At 51.5% G+C, this 18,490-nt stretch overlaps 1 protein-coding gene across 3 annotated transcripts in view; it reads left to right on the forward strand.

Moving 5' to 3' along the window:
• WDTC1 (WD and tetratricopeptide repeats 1) overlaps positions 1 to 14,407 on the forward strand; it is a 66,792-nt gene extending 52,385 nt beyond the window's left edge. For 2 of the 3 annotated variants that reach the window (XM_024554431.4, XM_024554430.4), the window contains 9 exons: positions 281 to 375; positions 777 to 892; positions 2,185 to 2,260; positions 2,883 to 2,991; positions 4,282 to 4,455; positions 7,531 to 7,766; positions 9,141 to 9,318; positions 10,965 to 11,157; positions 12,453 to 14,407. In XM_024554431.4, the coding sequence (XP_024410199.2) occupies positions 281 to 375; positions 777 to 892; positions 2,185 to 2,260; positions 2,883 to 2,991; positions 4,282 to 4,455; positions 7,531 to 7,766; positions 9,141 to 9,318; positions 10,965 to 11,157; positions 12,453 to 12,650 (1,375 nt within the window). In that variant the 3' untranslated portion in view covers positions 12,651 to 14,407. The remainder of the gene's footprint in view (positions 1 to 280; positions 376 to 776; positions 893 to 2,184; positions 2,261 to 2,882; positions 2,992 to 4,281; positions 4,456 to 7,530; positions 7,767 to 9,140; positions 9,319 to 10,964; positions 11,158 to 12,452) is intronic. The other variant, XM_024554433.4, reaches the window with a different exon arrangement.
• The last annotated feature ends 4,083 nt before the right edge of the window (positions 14,408 to 18,490 follow it).

Here is an 18,490-nt window from a genome sequence, read left to right on the forward strand (position 1 = left end):
TACGTGACTTGGATTAAAACTTGAGCCTTAGCTTCCTCTCCTGTCAAATGAGGACAATGGGGTGGTCTTGAGGACCGAGACAGTAGGCAAGGCCTGTTTGTTAAGCAGTGTGTGTCCACGGCTGTCCAGTTGGTGGACCTTTGGGGTTGCTGAGGTAAGGAGGAAAGGTACCTTCTGTATCTCTCAGGGATACAAACAGGTTTTCCTCCTGGGAATGGGGTGTGATCTAGACAGGGCTAGTGCTGGGCATTGTAACCTATACGGTTTGCCTTTCCACCAGAAAGAGCATGAAGCAGAGCCCTTCAGCAGGTGTGCACACCTTCTGTGATCGGCAGAAGCCCCTTCCGGATGGTGCAGCCCAATATTACGTAGCAGGTAGGGCTCAGCCCAGCTCTGGCCCCAAACTCTTGGCTGGGTGCTGGCGTTGCCTGGGGTAGTGCAGGGAGGTGGTGCGGCACAGTGGTCAAGAGCGAAGGTTCTAGAGTCAGACATATCTGGGCTTTAATCCTGACTGCCATTAACCAGCCATCATGTGACCTTTGGCAAATTACTAACCCTTGATGAGTCTTAATTTCTTTTCTATAAAATGGGGTAGTAATGACTAAATGAGATAAAGCACATAGAGCAGTTGGCCCAGCACATGTCGTAAGGGCTCAACGCTTGTAGCTGTTTTTATAATGAAGGTGATTGCGATCATGATCGGTATAGCTGACTTCCTGCCCTTTTTGGGGGGTCCTGGGAGCCTCACACTAGGGTTACTGGGCTGTTCCCTGCAGGTCATCTGCCAGTGAAGCTGCCTGACTACAACAACCGTCTGAGAGTGCTGGTTGCCACCTATGTGACCTTCAGCCCCAATGGCACAGAGCTGCTGGTCAACATGGGAGGGGAGCAGGTATGTATGGTGACCGAGCTGGCTCTGCCCCACCACCGTCCAAATCCAGCAGCCAGGGCTGTGTCCACTGCCACGATGCAGATTAGAGGCCTTATTTTAAGTGACATTTTAGTGAAATGAGGGAGTGACGTGGAATCATTGGAATTCCCAGAGATATGCCCTGCCTGGTCTTTTTCTTGAGCATAACTTTTAGACCTGACAGGCCTACCTTCAAATGCTGACCTTCTGTTTACTAGCTGTGTACTGTAACTTTGAACAAGCCCCTTCATTTTTCTGAACCTTGGTTTCCTCGTCTGCTGTTTTCCTAGGAGGAGACCCTGGGGTTCAGGCGTGCAGCCAGGCTTTGGTTTAGGGCCAGCTTTGGGAAGTGTTCTTTGGTGATGGCAGGCTGCTAAACCTTCTGTTTGCATGTTCTCAGTCAGGATAGTTATTTAGCTTTGCATAAATTCATTTATTCTCCCACTACTCACTGAACACGTACTCTGGACCTAGCATTTCCATAAATATGAGGGAGACACATGCTAAATACAGTCCATCCCAGGCTAACAGGGGATACATAGCAAGTAAAACAGTTGATGACATTACAAGGTAAGGTATGAATTCGTACAAAAAATATAGGATGGAGAATAGGTGAGCACCTGAGTTCAGAATAGGGCCCTGGCTTCAGATTGCTGAGCCATCATCTGGCCTAAAGGTAGCGTAAGCATGAGTGGAGGGATTCAGCAGAGCGGTTCCAACCAGGCAGACTTGGTTTGGGGTCTTGGTTGTGTCACATGCTGCTCTTATGGCCCTGGATAAATTAAATTCTGAGCATACCTTTCTTCATTTGTAAAGGAGATTATGAAAATACAATAGTACCTCTTCATGGAATGGTTTCTAGGATGAGATAAGTCACATAAAACATGAAACAGAGTTCCTGCAGCAAAGTTGGAATTCAATAAATGTTAAGTAATAATAGATAATATTTACTGAAGGAAGTAACTATCAGTGTTATTTTAGGTAAATTGCTTCTCTTCTCTGAGGCTTCAGTTTTCCCATCTGTAAAGTGAGGCATTTTGCTTTGTGATCTCTGAGGACCTTTTCAGCTTAAACATGTGATTCTAATTAATGTAGTACCTCCAGCAGGGACTGGAAGGTTTTCCTGCCTGAGGTTCGCTCCATAGAAACCCTTCCTGGCCTCGTTCGATGGTTCCCTGCTCAACACTCGCTGAGAGCCACCCAGGCCTTGCTCAGCCACATGCTTGCCTCACAGCCCTTCTCTTCGTTTTCTCTTCTTGATGCTTCCCCTCTAGGTCTATTTGTTTGACCTGACTTACAAGCAGCGGCCGTACACCTTCCTCTTGCCTAGAAAATGCCACTCCTCAGGGGGTAAGTTCTCTCTTAAGGTATCCTAAATTTAGGGTGTGTCTGCTGGGAAGCTCGAGTGTGCAGCCTCTGCTGAGAAACCTGCCCCTTACCTTGGGCTGTGGCTGTGACCCTCCAAATGAGTAGATTCTCTGACATACACTGTCTGCACAGTACAAAGCATAACAGTAGGTCAGAGATCTGTCAAAGGGATTTGCGCCACAGCCCCTTTCACGTCCCTCCGAAAAAGCAGTGTATTTCCACAGGTTGGCCCTTGAGGACCTGAAGGAGTTGCCCTTCCCTTATCGTCCTGGATCCAGTCTCCTCATTGACTTCTTACTGGGGCCTAACGTTGTTTTAGGCCCCTCCTCATCCCCTTCTCCCACCCTTACCCCCAGCTCCAGCTAAGAGTAATGCCAAGTGAAGCTATGTCCCTCTTCAGCCAGCAGAGGGTGCACAGGCTTTTCTTTATGTCCTTGCCTGCCCGGTCTACCAGAAGTTGCTTTCTGGGAATGGATCTGACCCTGGGAAGATGGCCTCACAATAGAACCATTAGACCCTGTGTATGGAAGCTGGAGGGCTGCTGAGGAGATATGAGGATCTCCTTTTGAGTTGCTGCTGTTCCTTTCTCCCCATTCCCTGCCAGAAGTTCAGAATGGCAAGATGTCTACCAATGGTGTGTCCAACGGCGTGTCCAATGGCCTGCACCTTCACAGCAATGGCTTCCGGCTGCCAGAGAGTAGGGGACATGTCAGGTGAGGCCAGCCTCCCTTGTCCAACCCTCCCAGCCCCAGTTACATCGTATGGACTAGAGGGAGGGGCATGTCTTACAAACCTTCCTCCTGACCCCCAACCCAGACAGATACGCCAGAGTCAGGGGACTGGGGCAAGGAGCTTTCTGGAGGGTGATTAGTGGTCCCACTGCTACTCCTACCTGGTAGGACTCCAGTCATGCTCGGGCTGGAGCTCTGGTCTCTTAGACCAGAAGCTATGGCCGGGACCCAAAGGCTAAATGCCTGTTACCACTGAGCTCCCTCCTAAATGGGTTCCAGCCCTGGTTGGTGTGGCTCAGTTGGATGGAGAGTTGTCCAGTACACCAGAGGTCCCACGTTCAATTCCCCAGTCAGGGCACATGCCTACGTTGTGGGTTCGATCCCCAATTGGAACGTATGTGAGAGGCAGGAGATTGATGTTTTTCTCTCACACTGATATTTCTCTCCTTCTCTCTCCCCCTCCCTTCCCATTCTAAAGTCAATGGGCATGTCCTTGGATACCGGTTAAAAAAAAATTAAAAAGGGTTCCATGCAGATAGGCCTCTCCCACTATATTTTTCTCCATCCCATAGCATCTTTTGGCCTCTATTCTCTGTAAGACCCTGTGCTGGGCTTTGGATACAGAGGCATTGAAATCATCTGGCCCTTGAGAGAAACAGAATTCTCTCTAGAGAAATCCATGGGAGGGACTTGGGTGGTCACAAGGTTCAGCTCAACATGCAGGCAGGTGGCGTCAGCTACTATCATGCCCAGGAGTTTGGTTAAGAATTGCTTTAACCCTGTCTAGGCCAGCTTCATTTCTGCCTTTCTTGCTTTTTGGGGTTTTTTTTGTTTGTTTGTTTTTAAGATTTTATTTATATATTTATTTATTTTTAAAGAAGGGGGAGGGGAAGGAGAAGAGAGAGAAAGAAACATCAATGTGTGGTTGCCTCTCACACGCTCCCCACTGGGGACCTGGCCCGCAACCCAGGCATATGCCCCGACTGGGAATTGAACCAGCAACCCTTTGGTTCGCAGGTCAGCACTCAGTCCACTGAGCCACACCAGCCAGGGCTGCCTCTCTTGTTTTTTCACTGGCTCAAAGTATATGAATTGAATCCATTACCTGTCGTGGTAACTTAGGCCAAGGATAGGAGTGATCTCTTCTAGATGACAGTGCAGATCCCAGGAGCCAAGAAAACCTGTGTGACCCTCAGACAAGGTTACAGGCTTCCCTGAGGGGCTACTCTGACCTTCTTTGGTTGGCCTGATTTGGCTCTGCTTCCCCTGTAGCCCCCAGGTAGAGCTGCCCCCATACCTGGAGCGTGTGAAACAGCAAGCCAATGAGGCCTTTGCCTGCCAGCAGTGGACCCAGGCCATTCAGCTTTACAGCAAGGCTGTGCAGAGGGCCCCTCACAATGCCATGCTCTACGGGAACCGAGCTGCTGCCTACATGAAGCGAAAGTGGTGAGTGGGTTTGGGCCGGGGTGCGGGATGTAGGCAATGAGCCTGATGGAGCCATGTTGCACCAGGCAAGGTGGTAGTGACATCCTGCAGCCTCTTAGAGCTTCTTAGGCCAAGCCTCTCTTCCCTACCTCTAGGCTGGTGGTAGGCAGGCACCCAACCCATTAGTCAGGAAGTCTCAAGCATCAGGGAGGCTCACAGTTAAGTGGAATATATGCACAAGTAGCTTCAGCATGGGGCTTTGTTATTAAGTGCTGTGGCCACTGGAGAAGTAGGGATTAAAAGAATGGTTAATCACAGCGATTGGAGAGTTGGGCCTTGAATTGGACTTTGAAGGAGCAACGGAATCTTGCTAGATGGAAATGAGGTATTTCGTGAATTCAGTTAGTATTTGTTTGAAATGATTCTGCAGCTCCTTGACCTTGGGGAGTGCTTTCCTGTGCTCTTAGGCCCTTTGGACCAAGCACAAACAAGATCCCACATAACCTGAAGCTGACTGTGGGTTGTGCTGGGTTGTAGTGGCTAGTGGTAAAGGAGGAGGTCCATATCCTGAAGAATTCTTTATCTTTGGGGAGCCCAGGGCCCCCAGCCCTTCTGCCTGTAGCACCAGCAGGCAAGCAGACAGGCAGACCCCCATCCCCCAGCCAGGGCCAGGACTAGAGATGGATAGAGCTGGGCCCACAGCCATTTCTGCTCCGTCTGGCATCCGTCGGCTCTGCCCAGACAGACAGGCCAGCTGGTGTGCCATCGTCTGGCTGCAGCTAGACAGGCCAGAGAGGGAAGCTTAAGAAACCCACTCAAGTCAGCAGGATGGTAGACGGGGGTTTGGGAAGATGCTACCCCCACAGGCCTTAGCTCAGGCATCAGGAGTCTGCCAAGGGCTCAAATGGCAGCCAGACCCAGGAGATGGTGGCTTGGGGGCCATCCTGAGGTGTTTCACCTCTGTCCCAGCAGCTGGGTATCCTCATCCAGGCCCTAGCCTGAGAGCTGTTTCACTCCTGCAATCTTGCTAAAAGAGGCTGATAAATTCTCAACCCATAAGTGCCCTCAGCATATTCTCTGAGCTCACTATGTGCTAGGTACTAGGGACACAAAATTCTGTCACTCTGAGTTCTTGTGATCCAGAGCTCCCAGCCTCTGGATGGGGGACAAAGATGGATATGATCCATCATCAAAGAGGCAGGAAGCAGTAGGTCTTTCTGAATGGTCAGGTGAAGTGCTGGCCATTCAAAGAACAGTTGGGTCGCTTTAGCTCGGGATCAATCAGGAGAGCATCAGGAAGATGTGCTAAATAGGCTTTAAGTGTGGGTAGGCTTAGACAAGGAGATGAAAAGGAGGAGGAGACTATGGGGGAAGGACATTCCCAGGGAGATGAAATGGTATGAACAAAGGCATGGGGGTGGGGGACTGACTGAAGAGCTTGTTTGCAGAACAACAAATCCATTTGGCTGGAGCAGAGGGTTCGGGAAGGGACTGGCAGGAGATGATGAGTCTGTGAGGTAGCCTGGGGCCGGCCTGGGAAGGACTTGGAATGCAGAGCTGTGGCGGTGGCGGGGCTTTGGCCTTGATTCAGTGGATGATGGGCAGCTACTGAAGAGTTTTGAGCCGGAGAGGGATGTGCTGAGGGCTGTCCTTTCAGGGAGATTGATCTGGCAGTAAGTCTGGATGGGTGAGCCCTGGGGCCAGTCTGCTCTCTCCTCATTCCCACATGCCTGCCAGTGACCCCTAGAATGTCACATTCTGTCCCAAGCCAGTCTCCCCAGGGCTGCCATCTGCTCCTGGATACAGTGGGAGTTGTCACCCTCTGGCTCCTGGCTGGTCTTTGGTCTGGCTCTCCCCAGGAGCTCTGAGGGGCACCTTGCAGGCGGTAATTGGGTTTCCAAACAGCGCCTGCTCCCTCATCACAGCCACTCGTTCTGACACTGACTACACCATGAAAGCTCTCTGTCTCCTGCCTGCCCCCATGCTGGCTAAGCTGCCTATTCTTGGTCTGAGCATGGCTGCTCCAAGGGCTGGATGCTCCCTCTGAGTGCTGTAGGAGAGGAGGGTCAGGAGGACATCCCCATGTCAGCCCGCTTCAGCCCAGTGCAGGAGGGTTGTGAGCTGCCTTGGTGGAGGGGCCACCAGCTCTGGGAGTGCACAGTTGGGTCTTAGGCCTAGAAGAGGGGAGGAAAAAAAAAAAAAAACAGCTCCCAAAGGAGAAGTGGCTCTGTGACCAGTCTGGCTCTCCAGATGAGAGGTGGGAACCAGTATATGGTTGCTGGGGGAGTGTATCTTATATTCTGGAACAGGGTGGGAGGAGGGGATTCTCCTTTGATCCCTCCCCGCTAACTCCCCCACAGAGAAACATTCCACTTCCCTTCGTCTATGCTTCAGGAGGTTGGAGGGGTGAGAGGGGCAGATCTGGAGCTCCTGGTGTGCATGCCGAGACCCACCCCCCACCATCGCTTCCAGAGAGCTGACTCTGCCAGTCTGTCAGGCCCCATCCTCTAGCCCCAGGAGGTAGAGGCCACAGCTGCTGTGGATCAGTCAGCCAGGACAGAGGGAGGTCTGGCTGAGGGCTTGCTGCCTGCTGGTCAGACCCCAAGTCTCCAGCCTGGCACTTCTGGCTTCCCCAGACCACAGAACTGTCCTGAGGGCCCCCTACCTCAGACATGGCTTTGAAGCCTAGTCAGGGGGATTTAAGGAGGTGAAGGAAGAAGAGAGAAGGAAGGTTTGGGGAGCTGAGACTGGCAAGATGCCAGGCCTTCTGCTGCAGAGCTGCGGGTGCCTGGGGTGAACGGGTATGCAGGTGCATACTATGTCCAGCAGAGGGCAGCCTTACACTGGGTTTTGCCACACACCCACTTCCCACCCCACCCCCAAGACCTCAGGGTTCCTGGCTTACCTTAACATACTTTTATATCTTGGGAAGCGAGGCCTGGGCTGAGCCAAGACTCGCTTCATCCCCGAGTACCCTTGCTCTAAGATCTGTCAGAGGTGGGCTGGGGTGGCCACAGAAAGCAGGGACTGAGTGGGGATGACTCTTTGCTTGTCATGTGACCCTACCTCCAAGCCACACTCTCTTACCTTACCCAGGGATGGTGACCACTACGATGCCCTGAGGGACTGCCTCAAGGCCATCTCCCTAAATCCATGCCATCTGAAAGCACACTTCCGCCTAGCCCGCTGCCTCTTTGAGCTCAAGTACGTGGCTGAGGCCCTGGAGTGCCTGGATGACTTCAAAGGGAAGTTCCCGGAGCAGGCCCACAGCAGCGCTTGTGATGCATTGGGCCGTGACATCACGGCCGCCCTCTTCTCCAAAAATGATAGTGGTGAGTGGGCACTGAGGAGGGGCTGCTGTCACTCTTCCTGTTTGAGGAGCTACATGACATTCTGGAGAGGACATGGTTCTGGGATTAGAGAGGCCTGGGTTCAAGTGCTGAGTCAGAAACCGTGTGACCTTGAGACAGTCATTTGGTTTCTTTGAGACTCAGTTTCCTGATCTGAAAAGAAGGAAAAAGAATAGCACCTCCCATTCAGTTTCTATTGAGGATTAGCAATAGCCTGTTTAGAGCACCTGGTATAGTGCCCAGGACTCAGGATAACAGTAAGCTGAGCCCCAGTCAGGCCATGTGGCTTATAGGGTGTTCTCACCCCCTCATAGATAGGGCCTTGGGCATCTGAGTGGGGGGCAGCAGCTGGCGGTTGTGCTTGTTCCCATTGGCACACTTGTAGCAGAGACAGCAGCAGAGGGCAATAGAAATGCCTTGGGTGCTGGGTGTGGAGCCTCAGGTCCCAATCTCAGTTCTGCCACGTGGTAACCTTGGGTAAAGCGCAGCCTCTGTGAACCTGTTGCCTTACCTGCACGGAGATCATGCCAGCGATTCATTTGTTTGAAGTTATAAAGCACCTACCATGTACCAGGCACTGTGCTGTCCTGGAACAAGTCAGATGGGATTTCCCTATTCACGAGTTTACGCCTAGCGAAGGCACCAAGTGATGAAGGAGAAACAGAGTGTGATGAGTGTCACGGGGACCTGATATGTGACAGTATAGGTATATGGAGGAAAGCTTGATGGCAGTCAGGGGTTCTTGAGGAAAAGACATTTAAGCTGAGATCTCAAGGATGAGGAGGAAGAGATACAAAGTATAGCTGTGGGAGGAGAATAGTTCCTAGCATAGGGACCAGCATGTGCAAAGGCCCTGAAGCAGACAGAAACAAGGCACTTTTAAGGCACTGAAAAAACAGATGTGATTTTACCTAAGACCCTTAACCCTACATCAGTGCCTCAGTTGGGATCCAGGATAACTTGTCTTCCAGAGAGAAAGGGCTTAGACCTCATTGCCTGCAGAGCTGTGGATCTGTTCACCCCCTCAAGCTTTCTTGGTAGTGCTTCACCCTCCCCTCCCTGCCTCTCACTTCCCACAGAAACAGACCTTGGGTCTGTGCATCTTGGGGCTTCCAGACATTATTCAGGGACCTGAACCAAGACCCCCCTGGCATCAGAGGTCTCTTCTTGAATATCCTCAAGAACTGGGACCAAAGATGCTTCTCTCCCACAGTCGTTCCCGGTTTTCCAGGGTAGCAGTCTAGGCAGGTAGCCTACATTGCTAGTACGTGGGCTGAAAACATGACTAAGGTGGGAGGGGATTAGTGGGGGAAGAGAGGGGCTGGATTCTCACTTTTCCTTGCTTTGTGCCCTCAGAGGAGAAGAAGGGAGCTGGTGGTGGTGGCGGCCCTGTCCGCCTCCGCAGCACAAGCCGCAAGGACTCCATCTCAGAAGATGAGATGGTGCTGCGGGAGCGAAGCTACGACTATCAGTTCCGCTATTGTGGCCACTGCAATACCACCACGGATATCAAGGAGGCCAATTTCTTTGGCAGGTCCGAGGCCTTGAACAGGAGCAGGGCACAGCCTGGTTGGGCAGCAGGAGGTTGGGGGGTGTGAGGGCATAATTTCTCTTTTCTTTTATTTTTTTAAAATTACTGTTGTTCAAGTACAGTTGTCTGCATTTACCCCCCAGCAGGGCATAACTTTTCTTAAAGATTTTATTTATTTACTTTTTTAAAAAGGTTTTATTTATTTATTTTTAGAGAGGGGGAGAGAAACATCAATGTGTGGTTGCTTCTCAAGTGCCCCCTACTAGGGACCTGGCCTGCAACCCAGGCATGTGCCCTGACTGGGAATCTAACCAGCAACTCTTTGGTTCGCAGTCCAGCACTCAACCCACTGAGCCACACCAGCCAGGGCATATTTATTTCCTCTTAGAGAGAGGGGAAGGGAGGGAGAAGGAGTGGGAGAGAAACATCAGTGTGTGAGAGATACATCAATTGGTTGCCTCCCACATGCCCAGCTGGGACCTGGCCTGCAACCCAGGCATGTGCCCCGACTGGGAATTGAACCAGTGACCCTTTGGTTCACAGGCTGGCGCTCAATCCACTGAGCCACACTGGCCAGGGTGAGGGAATAATTTTTCTAGAAAACTCTCAAATCCCAGCCCTGCCTCTATACCCTTAGGCAAATGACTTCACCTCTCTGGGCCTCAGTTTCTTCATCTATAAAATGAAACCAACCACCCCCACTCATGGAGCAATAATGAGGTCATTCATGAGAACATGCAGTGTGGTATCTGGACTTTCTCCATCCCCTACCTTCTCCTTCCTCTTCTGCATGCACAGAGTTTGGTTTATCTGGGTGTTTGGAGCCTCCCCGCTGCTGGGGGCATGGGGTGAGGGCCCTCAGAGGCTAGCAATCTTGGCACGACTGTCATGTGCTGGGGACAGTGCCTCAGGTACTGAGGGACAGAGCCCGCATCCCAGACGCCATTACCCCCAACCCTCCTTTGCAGCTGTTGCACTTTCTTTAGGAGGCAAGACACATGAACACGGACCGAGAATCTCTCTACTCGAATCCCCCTAAATGTCCACAGTGTGTGAGGGCAGATGCACTGTAGGATTTGGGGGTCTTGATTCAGGAAGACTAGGGCTATTAAAGGAAGGCTTAGACAAAGGTGTTCCCAGAGACACAAGGTATGGTCCTGGCAGCCAAGGAGCTTAGGATGTACTTTGGGAGACAATGTCTTAGAGGGACCCAGGAAGGCCCTGACCCTGAGTTTAAGAGAACCGTTATTCCTGGCTGGCGTGGCTCAGTGGATTGGGCATCAGCCTGCAAACTGAAGGGCTACTGGTTAGGCTCCCTGTCGGGGCACATGCCTGGGTTGCAGGCCTGGTCCCCAGTAGGGGGCATGAGAGGCAATGTTTCTCTCCTTTCCTTTCTCCCTCCCTTCCCCTCTCTCTAAAAGTAAATAAATAATTTTAAAAAGAGAGAGAATAGTTAAACAGTGACTAGAGCTCTGCGGTGTGGAGACGACTACCATGTGCTTAGTCAAGTGAAGACCTTGGAGGTTGCAGGGGCTGAGCAGCTACAGAATTTCCCAGTCCCCATTGCCCTAAGCCACGCAGCCTCTACTTGAGACTGTAGAACACTACCCCACCTGACCCCCCTGTCCTCTGCCCCTCCCCCCTGCCAGCAACGCTCAGTACATCGTCAGTGGCTCTGACGATGGCTCCTTCTTCATCTGGGAAAAGGAGACCACCAACCTAGTCCGCGTGCTCCAGGGGGACGAGTCCATCGTCAACTGCCTACAGCCACACCCCAGCTACTGCTTCCTGGCCACTAGCGGCATTGACCCTGTTGTACGGCTCTGGAATCCCCGGCCAGAGGTGAGGCTATAGACATGGCCGAAGCCAGGCGGGGAGGGTAGGGGTGGACCCTGGACAGGGCCTCCGGCTGGACCTTTGACAGTTAGGAAGGGAAGTGAGTCACACAGAGGATAGAAGCTGCTGGGGTAAGTGAGCTCTCACTCGAGGGCCTAAGGCTGCGTGAAGGTGGGAGCCCTTGAGTTCTTACAGTTCCAAATGCAGCGGACAGTTCCAGGGACAAGAGTTGGCTTCTGCCTCTGAGGACCATGTCTTTGAGCAAGCTGTGAAGATGTGTCTCACACACAGGACTTAGTACCAAGCACAGGGCCGGGAGGGGGACGGGAGGGGGCCAGAGCAGCACACATCGTTGAGAGCAGGACCTCAGGCTCCCTAGGTGCTCTGCCCCTCGTAGCAGAGGCCTCTCGCTCAGTCACATGGAAGAAGTCAGGCTTTCGAGTCTGGTGGGCCTGAGTTTGCATCCTGGTTCCTTCACTCACTGCCTGAGGGACATAACCATCTCTGGCCAGGTTCTCATCATCTCCGCACTGGGGTGGGGCTGACAGCACCACCTCAAAAGGTTGCTTTAAGGATTAAAGAAGTGATGCCTATGGGAAGTGTCACTTAGGACAAAGTAGTCCCCTCCACTCCCGGGGCGGGCGGCCAGGTGGGCTGGCTTGAGGCTTGCAGTGCCCTCCATCCCACCTCCTCCATCTTCCCTGCTGGCAAAGCAGAAGGCACGTGGTTTATCTAATTCCAAAGTCAATGTGCTGCGGATTTTGAAGAGAGCCTACCGCGTCCTCCCATCAGGGGAGAGGAAAAGAAGGACAAAGGAATGGCTGTTGGGAGTGGCCACAGCCAAGAGTTGGGTGGGGAGAGTTGTGTCTTCACCCCCCACACCTGCTATCTAGTATGTGTGCCCCCATATGGGTCCCCTACGTACAGCTCCTGGGGTGGTACGTCCCCATCACTTTCTGGTGTGGACCACCCCATGTATACCCTGGTGTGTGCATTCCCCCCAGTGTCTGTCCCAGCATGTGCATCTCCCACATACATACGTCCCAGGGTATTGTGTTCCCTCCCACGTGAGCCCCGCCATGTGTACAGCCCCTGTGGTATGTGGCGGTGTCCTCACATATGTCCTGGTGTATGTGTGGGGCGGGGGTGACCCGTGCACATCCCAGCGTGCGTGTTCCCTCTACCATGCACACACAAGGACAAACCGGTATAAATTCAAAGACACCGGGTGTGTGCGTCCCCCACACGTACACCCCAGACATGTGCACCTCCCCCATGTATCTGCTGTCCCCTCCCCGCAGAGCGAAGACCTCACAGGCAGAGTTGTGGAGGACATGGAGGGCGCTTCCCAGGCCAACCAGCGGCGCATGAATGCAGACCCGTTGGAGGTGATGCTGCTCAACATGGGCTACCGGATCACAGGCCTGAGCAGTGGGGGTGCTGGGGCCTCTGACGATGAGGACAGCTCCGAGGGCCAGGTGCAGTGCCGGCCCAGCTAGACCCTCCCAGCCCTGGTCCCCGGTGGCCCCTGCGACAGGCTGGATCCTCCACCCTGGGCAGGAGGTCAGGGGGTTCTGTTTTGGTTTGTCTTCCCCCCACCCCATGTTTTTATTTCCCTCATTTTGTTTGTTAGTTTGGCATTGGGGGTGGGGTTGCTACAACTTGCTGGCTTTCAGACTTTTGGGCAGATTGCCCTTGACTGACCCCAGCCCTGAGCAAAAGAGCAGGAGGGGAAGCCCCTCCCTATTCGCCCAACCTCCCGCTTCCAGGCCCCTGGAGGCTCCGGCCTGCCTCAGGTGTGGAGGCTGAAGCTGTCTTCAAGGACTGCCTACCCTTCAGTTGGAGCAGGACGGGGAGTGGAATTCCATTCAAAAAGGGCCAGCCTTGACCTGTGGCCATTTTTGCTCCTGACTGGCAAGGCTAGCTCCCCCGAGGTCTTCAGGGAAGGTTCTGAAAAAGGATGAGGCCCCACCCTCCCTCCAGAGCCACTGTGTCAGGGTAGAAGCAGAAAGAAGGACAGGAACCCTGAAACGGGCAGAGCCAGGCCACTGTGCCTGCTCTCTGCCCACCTCTGGGGCTCAGCCTTTCCTGAGGACCCTGGCAAGGGCGGGGCACCACACTGTACCCTGCCCGCCTGTGCCAGGCCTTCCACACTACGGCCACTCTCCTTTCTCAGGCGCTCCTGGCCTCACTGTGACCTTTCTGCCAGAGCTCTCAGCCAGGCCTACTCTCGCTGAGGTGGCGCTCCCTGCTAAGGGCCCTTCTCGCCCTTTCTGCCCTCCCTCCCACCCCACATGTAGAGCCGCCACAAAGACCAAAGAAGTGATGGCTTTTCTCTGTCCCCTGCTGCTGTGGGGGGGGAGGGTGAGTCTCCCGAGCCACTCAGATGGGAAAGTCCCTAACTCAGCCCCCTCCCTCCTCAGCAGCCCCAAGCTTTACACTGGATGCAGCGGTCACCCCACCACTCACCAAGCCTCCCTCTCTCTGCCTCCTTGGCTCTCAGCTCAGGAGCTGCTCCTGGTAGTTGGTTCATCCTTCCTCCCCTCTCCCTCCTCCTTCCCCTCCGTGCTTACTTGGCTCCAGCCCTCCAGCTGCAGCCTCTGGGGAGAAGCAAGCAGCCTCCCTTCTTTTTCTCCCTCCCTCCTTCCGCCCCTGTCTCTGCCAGGTGCCTCCTCTCAGTCAGGCTTCAGAGCAGCCCTGGAGACAGGAGGGCCATGTTAAAAGCTTTTTCACAGTTTTAAGAAGACACAGAGGGGGAGGGGTGAGGATAGTGGTGGGGGGTCTGGCACCATCTCATCATTGCTTTAATCCCAGCAACACAGGTGGCAGCTTCTCTCCCTTCCTCTCCACCCCAGTCCCTCTTCCCACCCCTCTCTTCTAGCTTGGTAATGAAGTGTATTTATTGGCGAAGGAAACAGCTGCTGCTGCTTCTCCTGCTGCTGGGACTTGCTCCCCTGTTTCTTCTCCATGACCTTTCTCCAGCCAGGGAGGGGAGAGCCGGGTGTACTGGGGCTGGGCCCTGGGGCCCACGGACCAGCAGGGCCCCTTTGCTTTCCTGTGTTCCGGCTGCCCACCATTTCCCGTCTCCCTGCATCCCCCTCTCCCTCCCTGCCCCCGTGCCCTGCCTGTCAGCCCCGACCCTGCAGTGTGGAGACACATAAGCCTTACTGTCCTCTGGGGGCAGGAGCCGAGCCTTTTGTTGCTCCGCTCCCAGGAGAGTGAGGGTGACACGATTGATTAAAACCGTTTTGTTCTAGGTGTGGCTGGTGGCATTTGTGGGGTGCAAATGGGTCCTGGGACCAAAGTGAGGATACCTGATGTCTCGCTTCTGTAGCTGTGTGACTTTGAGTGGCCACACCTCGACCAGGCAGATGCAGACTGCCTTGGGAGGGTCCCTGTGAGTGGTGGCCACCCATTCAAGAGGACTGAGTGCAGAGCGTGGCACTGGTGGCTGGTTTGCAGTAATCAGCTCTCACTCTCCGGGCTGTTTTCTCACCTGTAAGATAAGGAGGCTGGGGTCTTAATGGTTTTCAAACTTTTTTTTTAAAGATTTTATTTATTTACCGGTATTTTCAGAGAGAGGGGAAGGGAGGGGGGAGGAGAGGGAGAGAAACATGGACTGGTTGCCTCCTCCAGGCCCCCAGTCAGGGGCCTGGCCCGAAACCTAGGCAGGCATTTGCCCTGACCAGGACTCAGAGACCTTTCGATTTGCAGGATGACGCCCTACCCCTGAGCCACACCAGTCAGGGCCAAACTGTTAAATTAGAGCCCAAACAAGAAGTAGACATTTTACATTGTGACCCAAGATACCTATGCTTATTTGTACGTATATAATGAACATAAGTTTCACACAATAATACCCTTGCTACAGGCAATGAGCTCCATTTACCATTCTATTGTATTAAGGAGAAAAAATGCTGGGTTTAACCCACTAAATTAATTTCACAGCCTGCAGGGTTTTTGTGTGGGTTTTTTTTTTTTTTTTTTTTAATGTGTCCTGGATTAGAGGATTTCTTAGACCAGAGGTTCCCAAACTCCCTCAACTGACGACACTCACCCCCCCATTAGTGTCTCAGGACTTATTTTCATGGATCCCCTGACCCAAAAGAAGTACCTCGCAGTCTGATTTCACAAGTAGTTAAATCAGTAAGAATACATGTCTTACCGTGGCAGTCGTCGTTTTGAAAGTGAAACATACACACGAGAAGAAACAATACTGTTGCTTCTCTCTGAAGTACCCTGGGATCTGTGTGCTCGCAGGCACTGAAAAGCACGTGGAACCCCCGTCACGTTGGGAACTCCCACCCCCACTTCCTGTTGCACGTAGGCTTTTGCTTGTTTTTATCACTGCAACCACTAGAAATGCAGCTTTTCAAAGGTGACAGCCAAAGGAACGTAGCACAGCCAACAGGTGTTGAGTATCTCAAATTTAAAATACCCTACTGTGCCCCCTGGGAATCTGATGCGGCGCCCTAAGGTGCCTTGATGCACAGTTTGGGAACTGTGGTTCAGTCCTGTGGGAACACCAGTTCACTACTGAAATCTTGTTCTTCTGTTTGCACATTTGAAGAGAACCCGGCCGGGCCAGCAGGGTACACTCGGCGCAGTGCAGGAGACTGGCAGGAAAGGGCCTGCCAGAAGCACAGTAGGTGGTGCTGGGAAGCAGGTGCTGTGGGTTGGTACCATTCCTCTGTGTTCCCAAGCTGACGTCTGCAGAAGCTTTTTCAAAACATTTGCAGACCAGGCAAGGGAAAGATAATGTTCCATGCCAAGAGAGTGTAGTGCAAAGCCCCAGAATCCCTCATGGAACCTGAGGAATTCAGCTCAGCCGCATTGCAGAGGGAGGGGTAGCCTATGGACCCAAGGGGCAGTCAACTGTGGGGTATGCCCTGTGCTTGGGGAGAGAGTGTTGGCTTAATCCTGTAAGCCAGGAGGGGCCATTGGAAGACTTTACTGCCCCCCGCTTTCATTTGGAGTTGGCACTTTTTGTCATTGTTTTTAATGGACTGTTGTTTAGGGCAGTTTTGGGCATACAGAAAATTGAGTAGATAGTGCAGAGAGCCCCAGATGCCTCCTTTCTCCCTGGCTCCGTTTCCCCATCATTAACATCTTGCATTAGTATGGTACATTTGTTACAATTAACGGACCAATATTGATACATTATTATTAACTAAAATCTATAATCTACAGTGGGGTTCACCCTTTGTACGGTACAGTTCTGTTTGGGTTTGACAAGTGCATGATGTCAGGTACCCACCACTGCACTGTCACACAGTCACTCACTGTGCTCCGCCTGTTCAGCCCTCATCAACACTCCCTCGATTAAAAAAAGTACTTAGGAATAAACTGACAAAATATGTACAAGACTTATATAAGGAAAACTATAAAACTGATGAAAGAAGTCAAGAAAAATCAAAATGAATAGATATCCCATGCTCACAGATAGGAAGGCTAAATATTATTAAGATGTCATTTCTTCCCAACTCGGTCTATAGCTTCAGTGAAATCCCAGTCAAAATCCCAGCAAGTTATTTTGTGAATACTGACAAACTGATTTTTAAGATTATATGGAGAGGCCTAAGACCCAGAATAGCCAACACGAAGAACAAAGTTGAAGGATTGATGTTACCCAACCTCAAGACTTACAGGCTACAATAATCAAGATAGTTTGGTCCTGGCAAAGGAATAAACAAGTAAATCACCGGAATGGATAGAGACCCCAGAAGTTGATCCACACAAGTATAGTCAACTGATTTTTTTTTAAGATTTTATTTATTTATTTAGAGAGAGGGGAAGGGAGGGAGGGAGAGAAACATCAATGTGTGGTCGCCTCTCACGTGGCCCCCAGGTCACGTGGACCTGGCCCACAACCCAGACATGTGCCCTGACTGGGAATCAAACTGGCCAAACTGGCGATCCTTTGGTTCTCAGCCCGTGCTCAATCTACTGAGCTACACCAGCCAGGGCTGATTTTTTTTTTTTTGTAAATGTTATTTCTTTTAGAGAGAGGAGAAGGGAGGGAGGAGGAGGGAGAGAAGCATCAATGTGTGAGAGATACATCGATCGGTTGCCTCTCACACGCCCCCAACTGGGGACCTGGCCCGCAACCCAGGTACATGCCCTAACTGGGAATAGAACCCACCTTTCAGTTCTCAGGCTGGTGCTCAATCCACTGAGCCACACCAGCCAGGGCTCAACTGATCTCTAACAAAGGAGAAAATTTAACGTAGAAAGGATAGTCTTTGCCACAAGTAGTGCTGGAACAACTGGACATCTACATGCAAAGAAAAAATCTGAACACTGACTTTATACCATTCACAAAAATGTACTCAACATGAATCAGAGACCTAAGGTGGGAGGAAATCTAGGTGACCTTGGGTTTGGCACTGAGTTCCTAAATACAACATAAAAAGCACAATCCATGAAAGAAAAACAGTGTTACATTGGACTTTAAAAATTGCTCTTGGAAATCACCGTTAAGAGAATAAAAAAGGACAAAATATTTCCCAAATGCATCAGATAAGGGACATGTATCCAAAACATACAAAGAACTCTAAATGATACGAAAATCCAATTTTAAAAATGGGGAAAAGATCTGAATGGATGCTTCACCAGAGGATATACAGGTGATTGATAAACATAAAAAGATATTCATTACATCATTAGGGAATTACAAATTAAATCAGTGAATTACGACCACTACATACCTTTAGGACGGCTAGAATCCTAAAAACTGACACCACCAAATGCTGGTGGGGATGTGGAGCCACAGGAACTCTCATTACTGGTGTGAGAAGAATGGTGCAGCCACTTTGGAAGACAGTTTGGCAGTTTCTTACAAAGAAATATGGCCTTACATAGGATCCAGCAATCACTCTCCTTAGTATTTACCCAAATGAGTTGAAAACAGATCCATGCAAACACCTACGTGAGTGTTTACAGCAGCTTTAATTATAATTGCCAAAATCTGAAAGCAACCAATAAGTCCTTCAAAACATAAGTGGATAAACTATGGCACAGCCATACAATCAAATATTATTCATTGATAAAAGAGAAATGAGCTCTCAAGCCACAGAGACATAGAGAAGCCTTAAATGCATATTGCTCAGTGAAAGAAGGCCAGTCTGGAAGCCACAATGTTGGATTCCAGCTAGATGACATTTTGGAAAAGGCAAAACTAGGGAGAGTAAAAAGATCCGTGGTGCTCCATTTTTAATGCGCTTCCGCACGTGTGACTCAGCCAAAGCTCTCACCAGCCCTGCTGATAGCCTGGGGCTCAGATAAGCCCACACCGTGAGTGCACCGCAAAACAAAAACAGACGTTGGAATTGGGACCCCT

The sequence above is a fragment of the Desmodus rotundus genome, chromosome 3 (assembly GCF_022682495.2).
Source record: "Desmodus rotundus isolate HL8 chromosome 3, HLdesRot8A.1, whole genome shotgun sequence".
In the NCBI taxonomy this organism is placed as follows: Eukaryota; Metazoa; Chordata; class Mammalia; order Chiroptera; family Phyllostomidae; genus Desmodus; species Desmodus rotundus.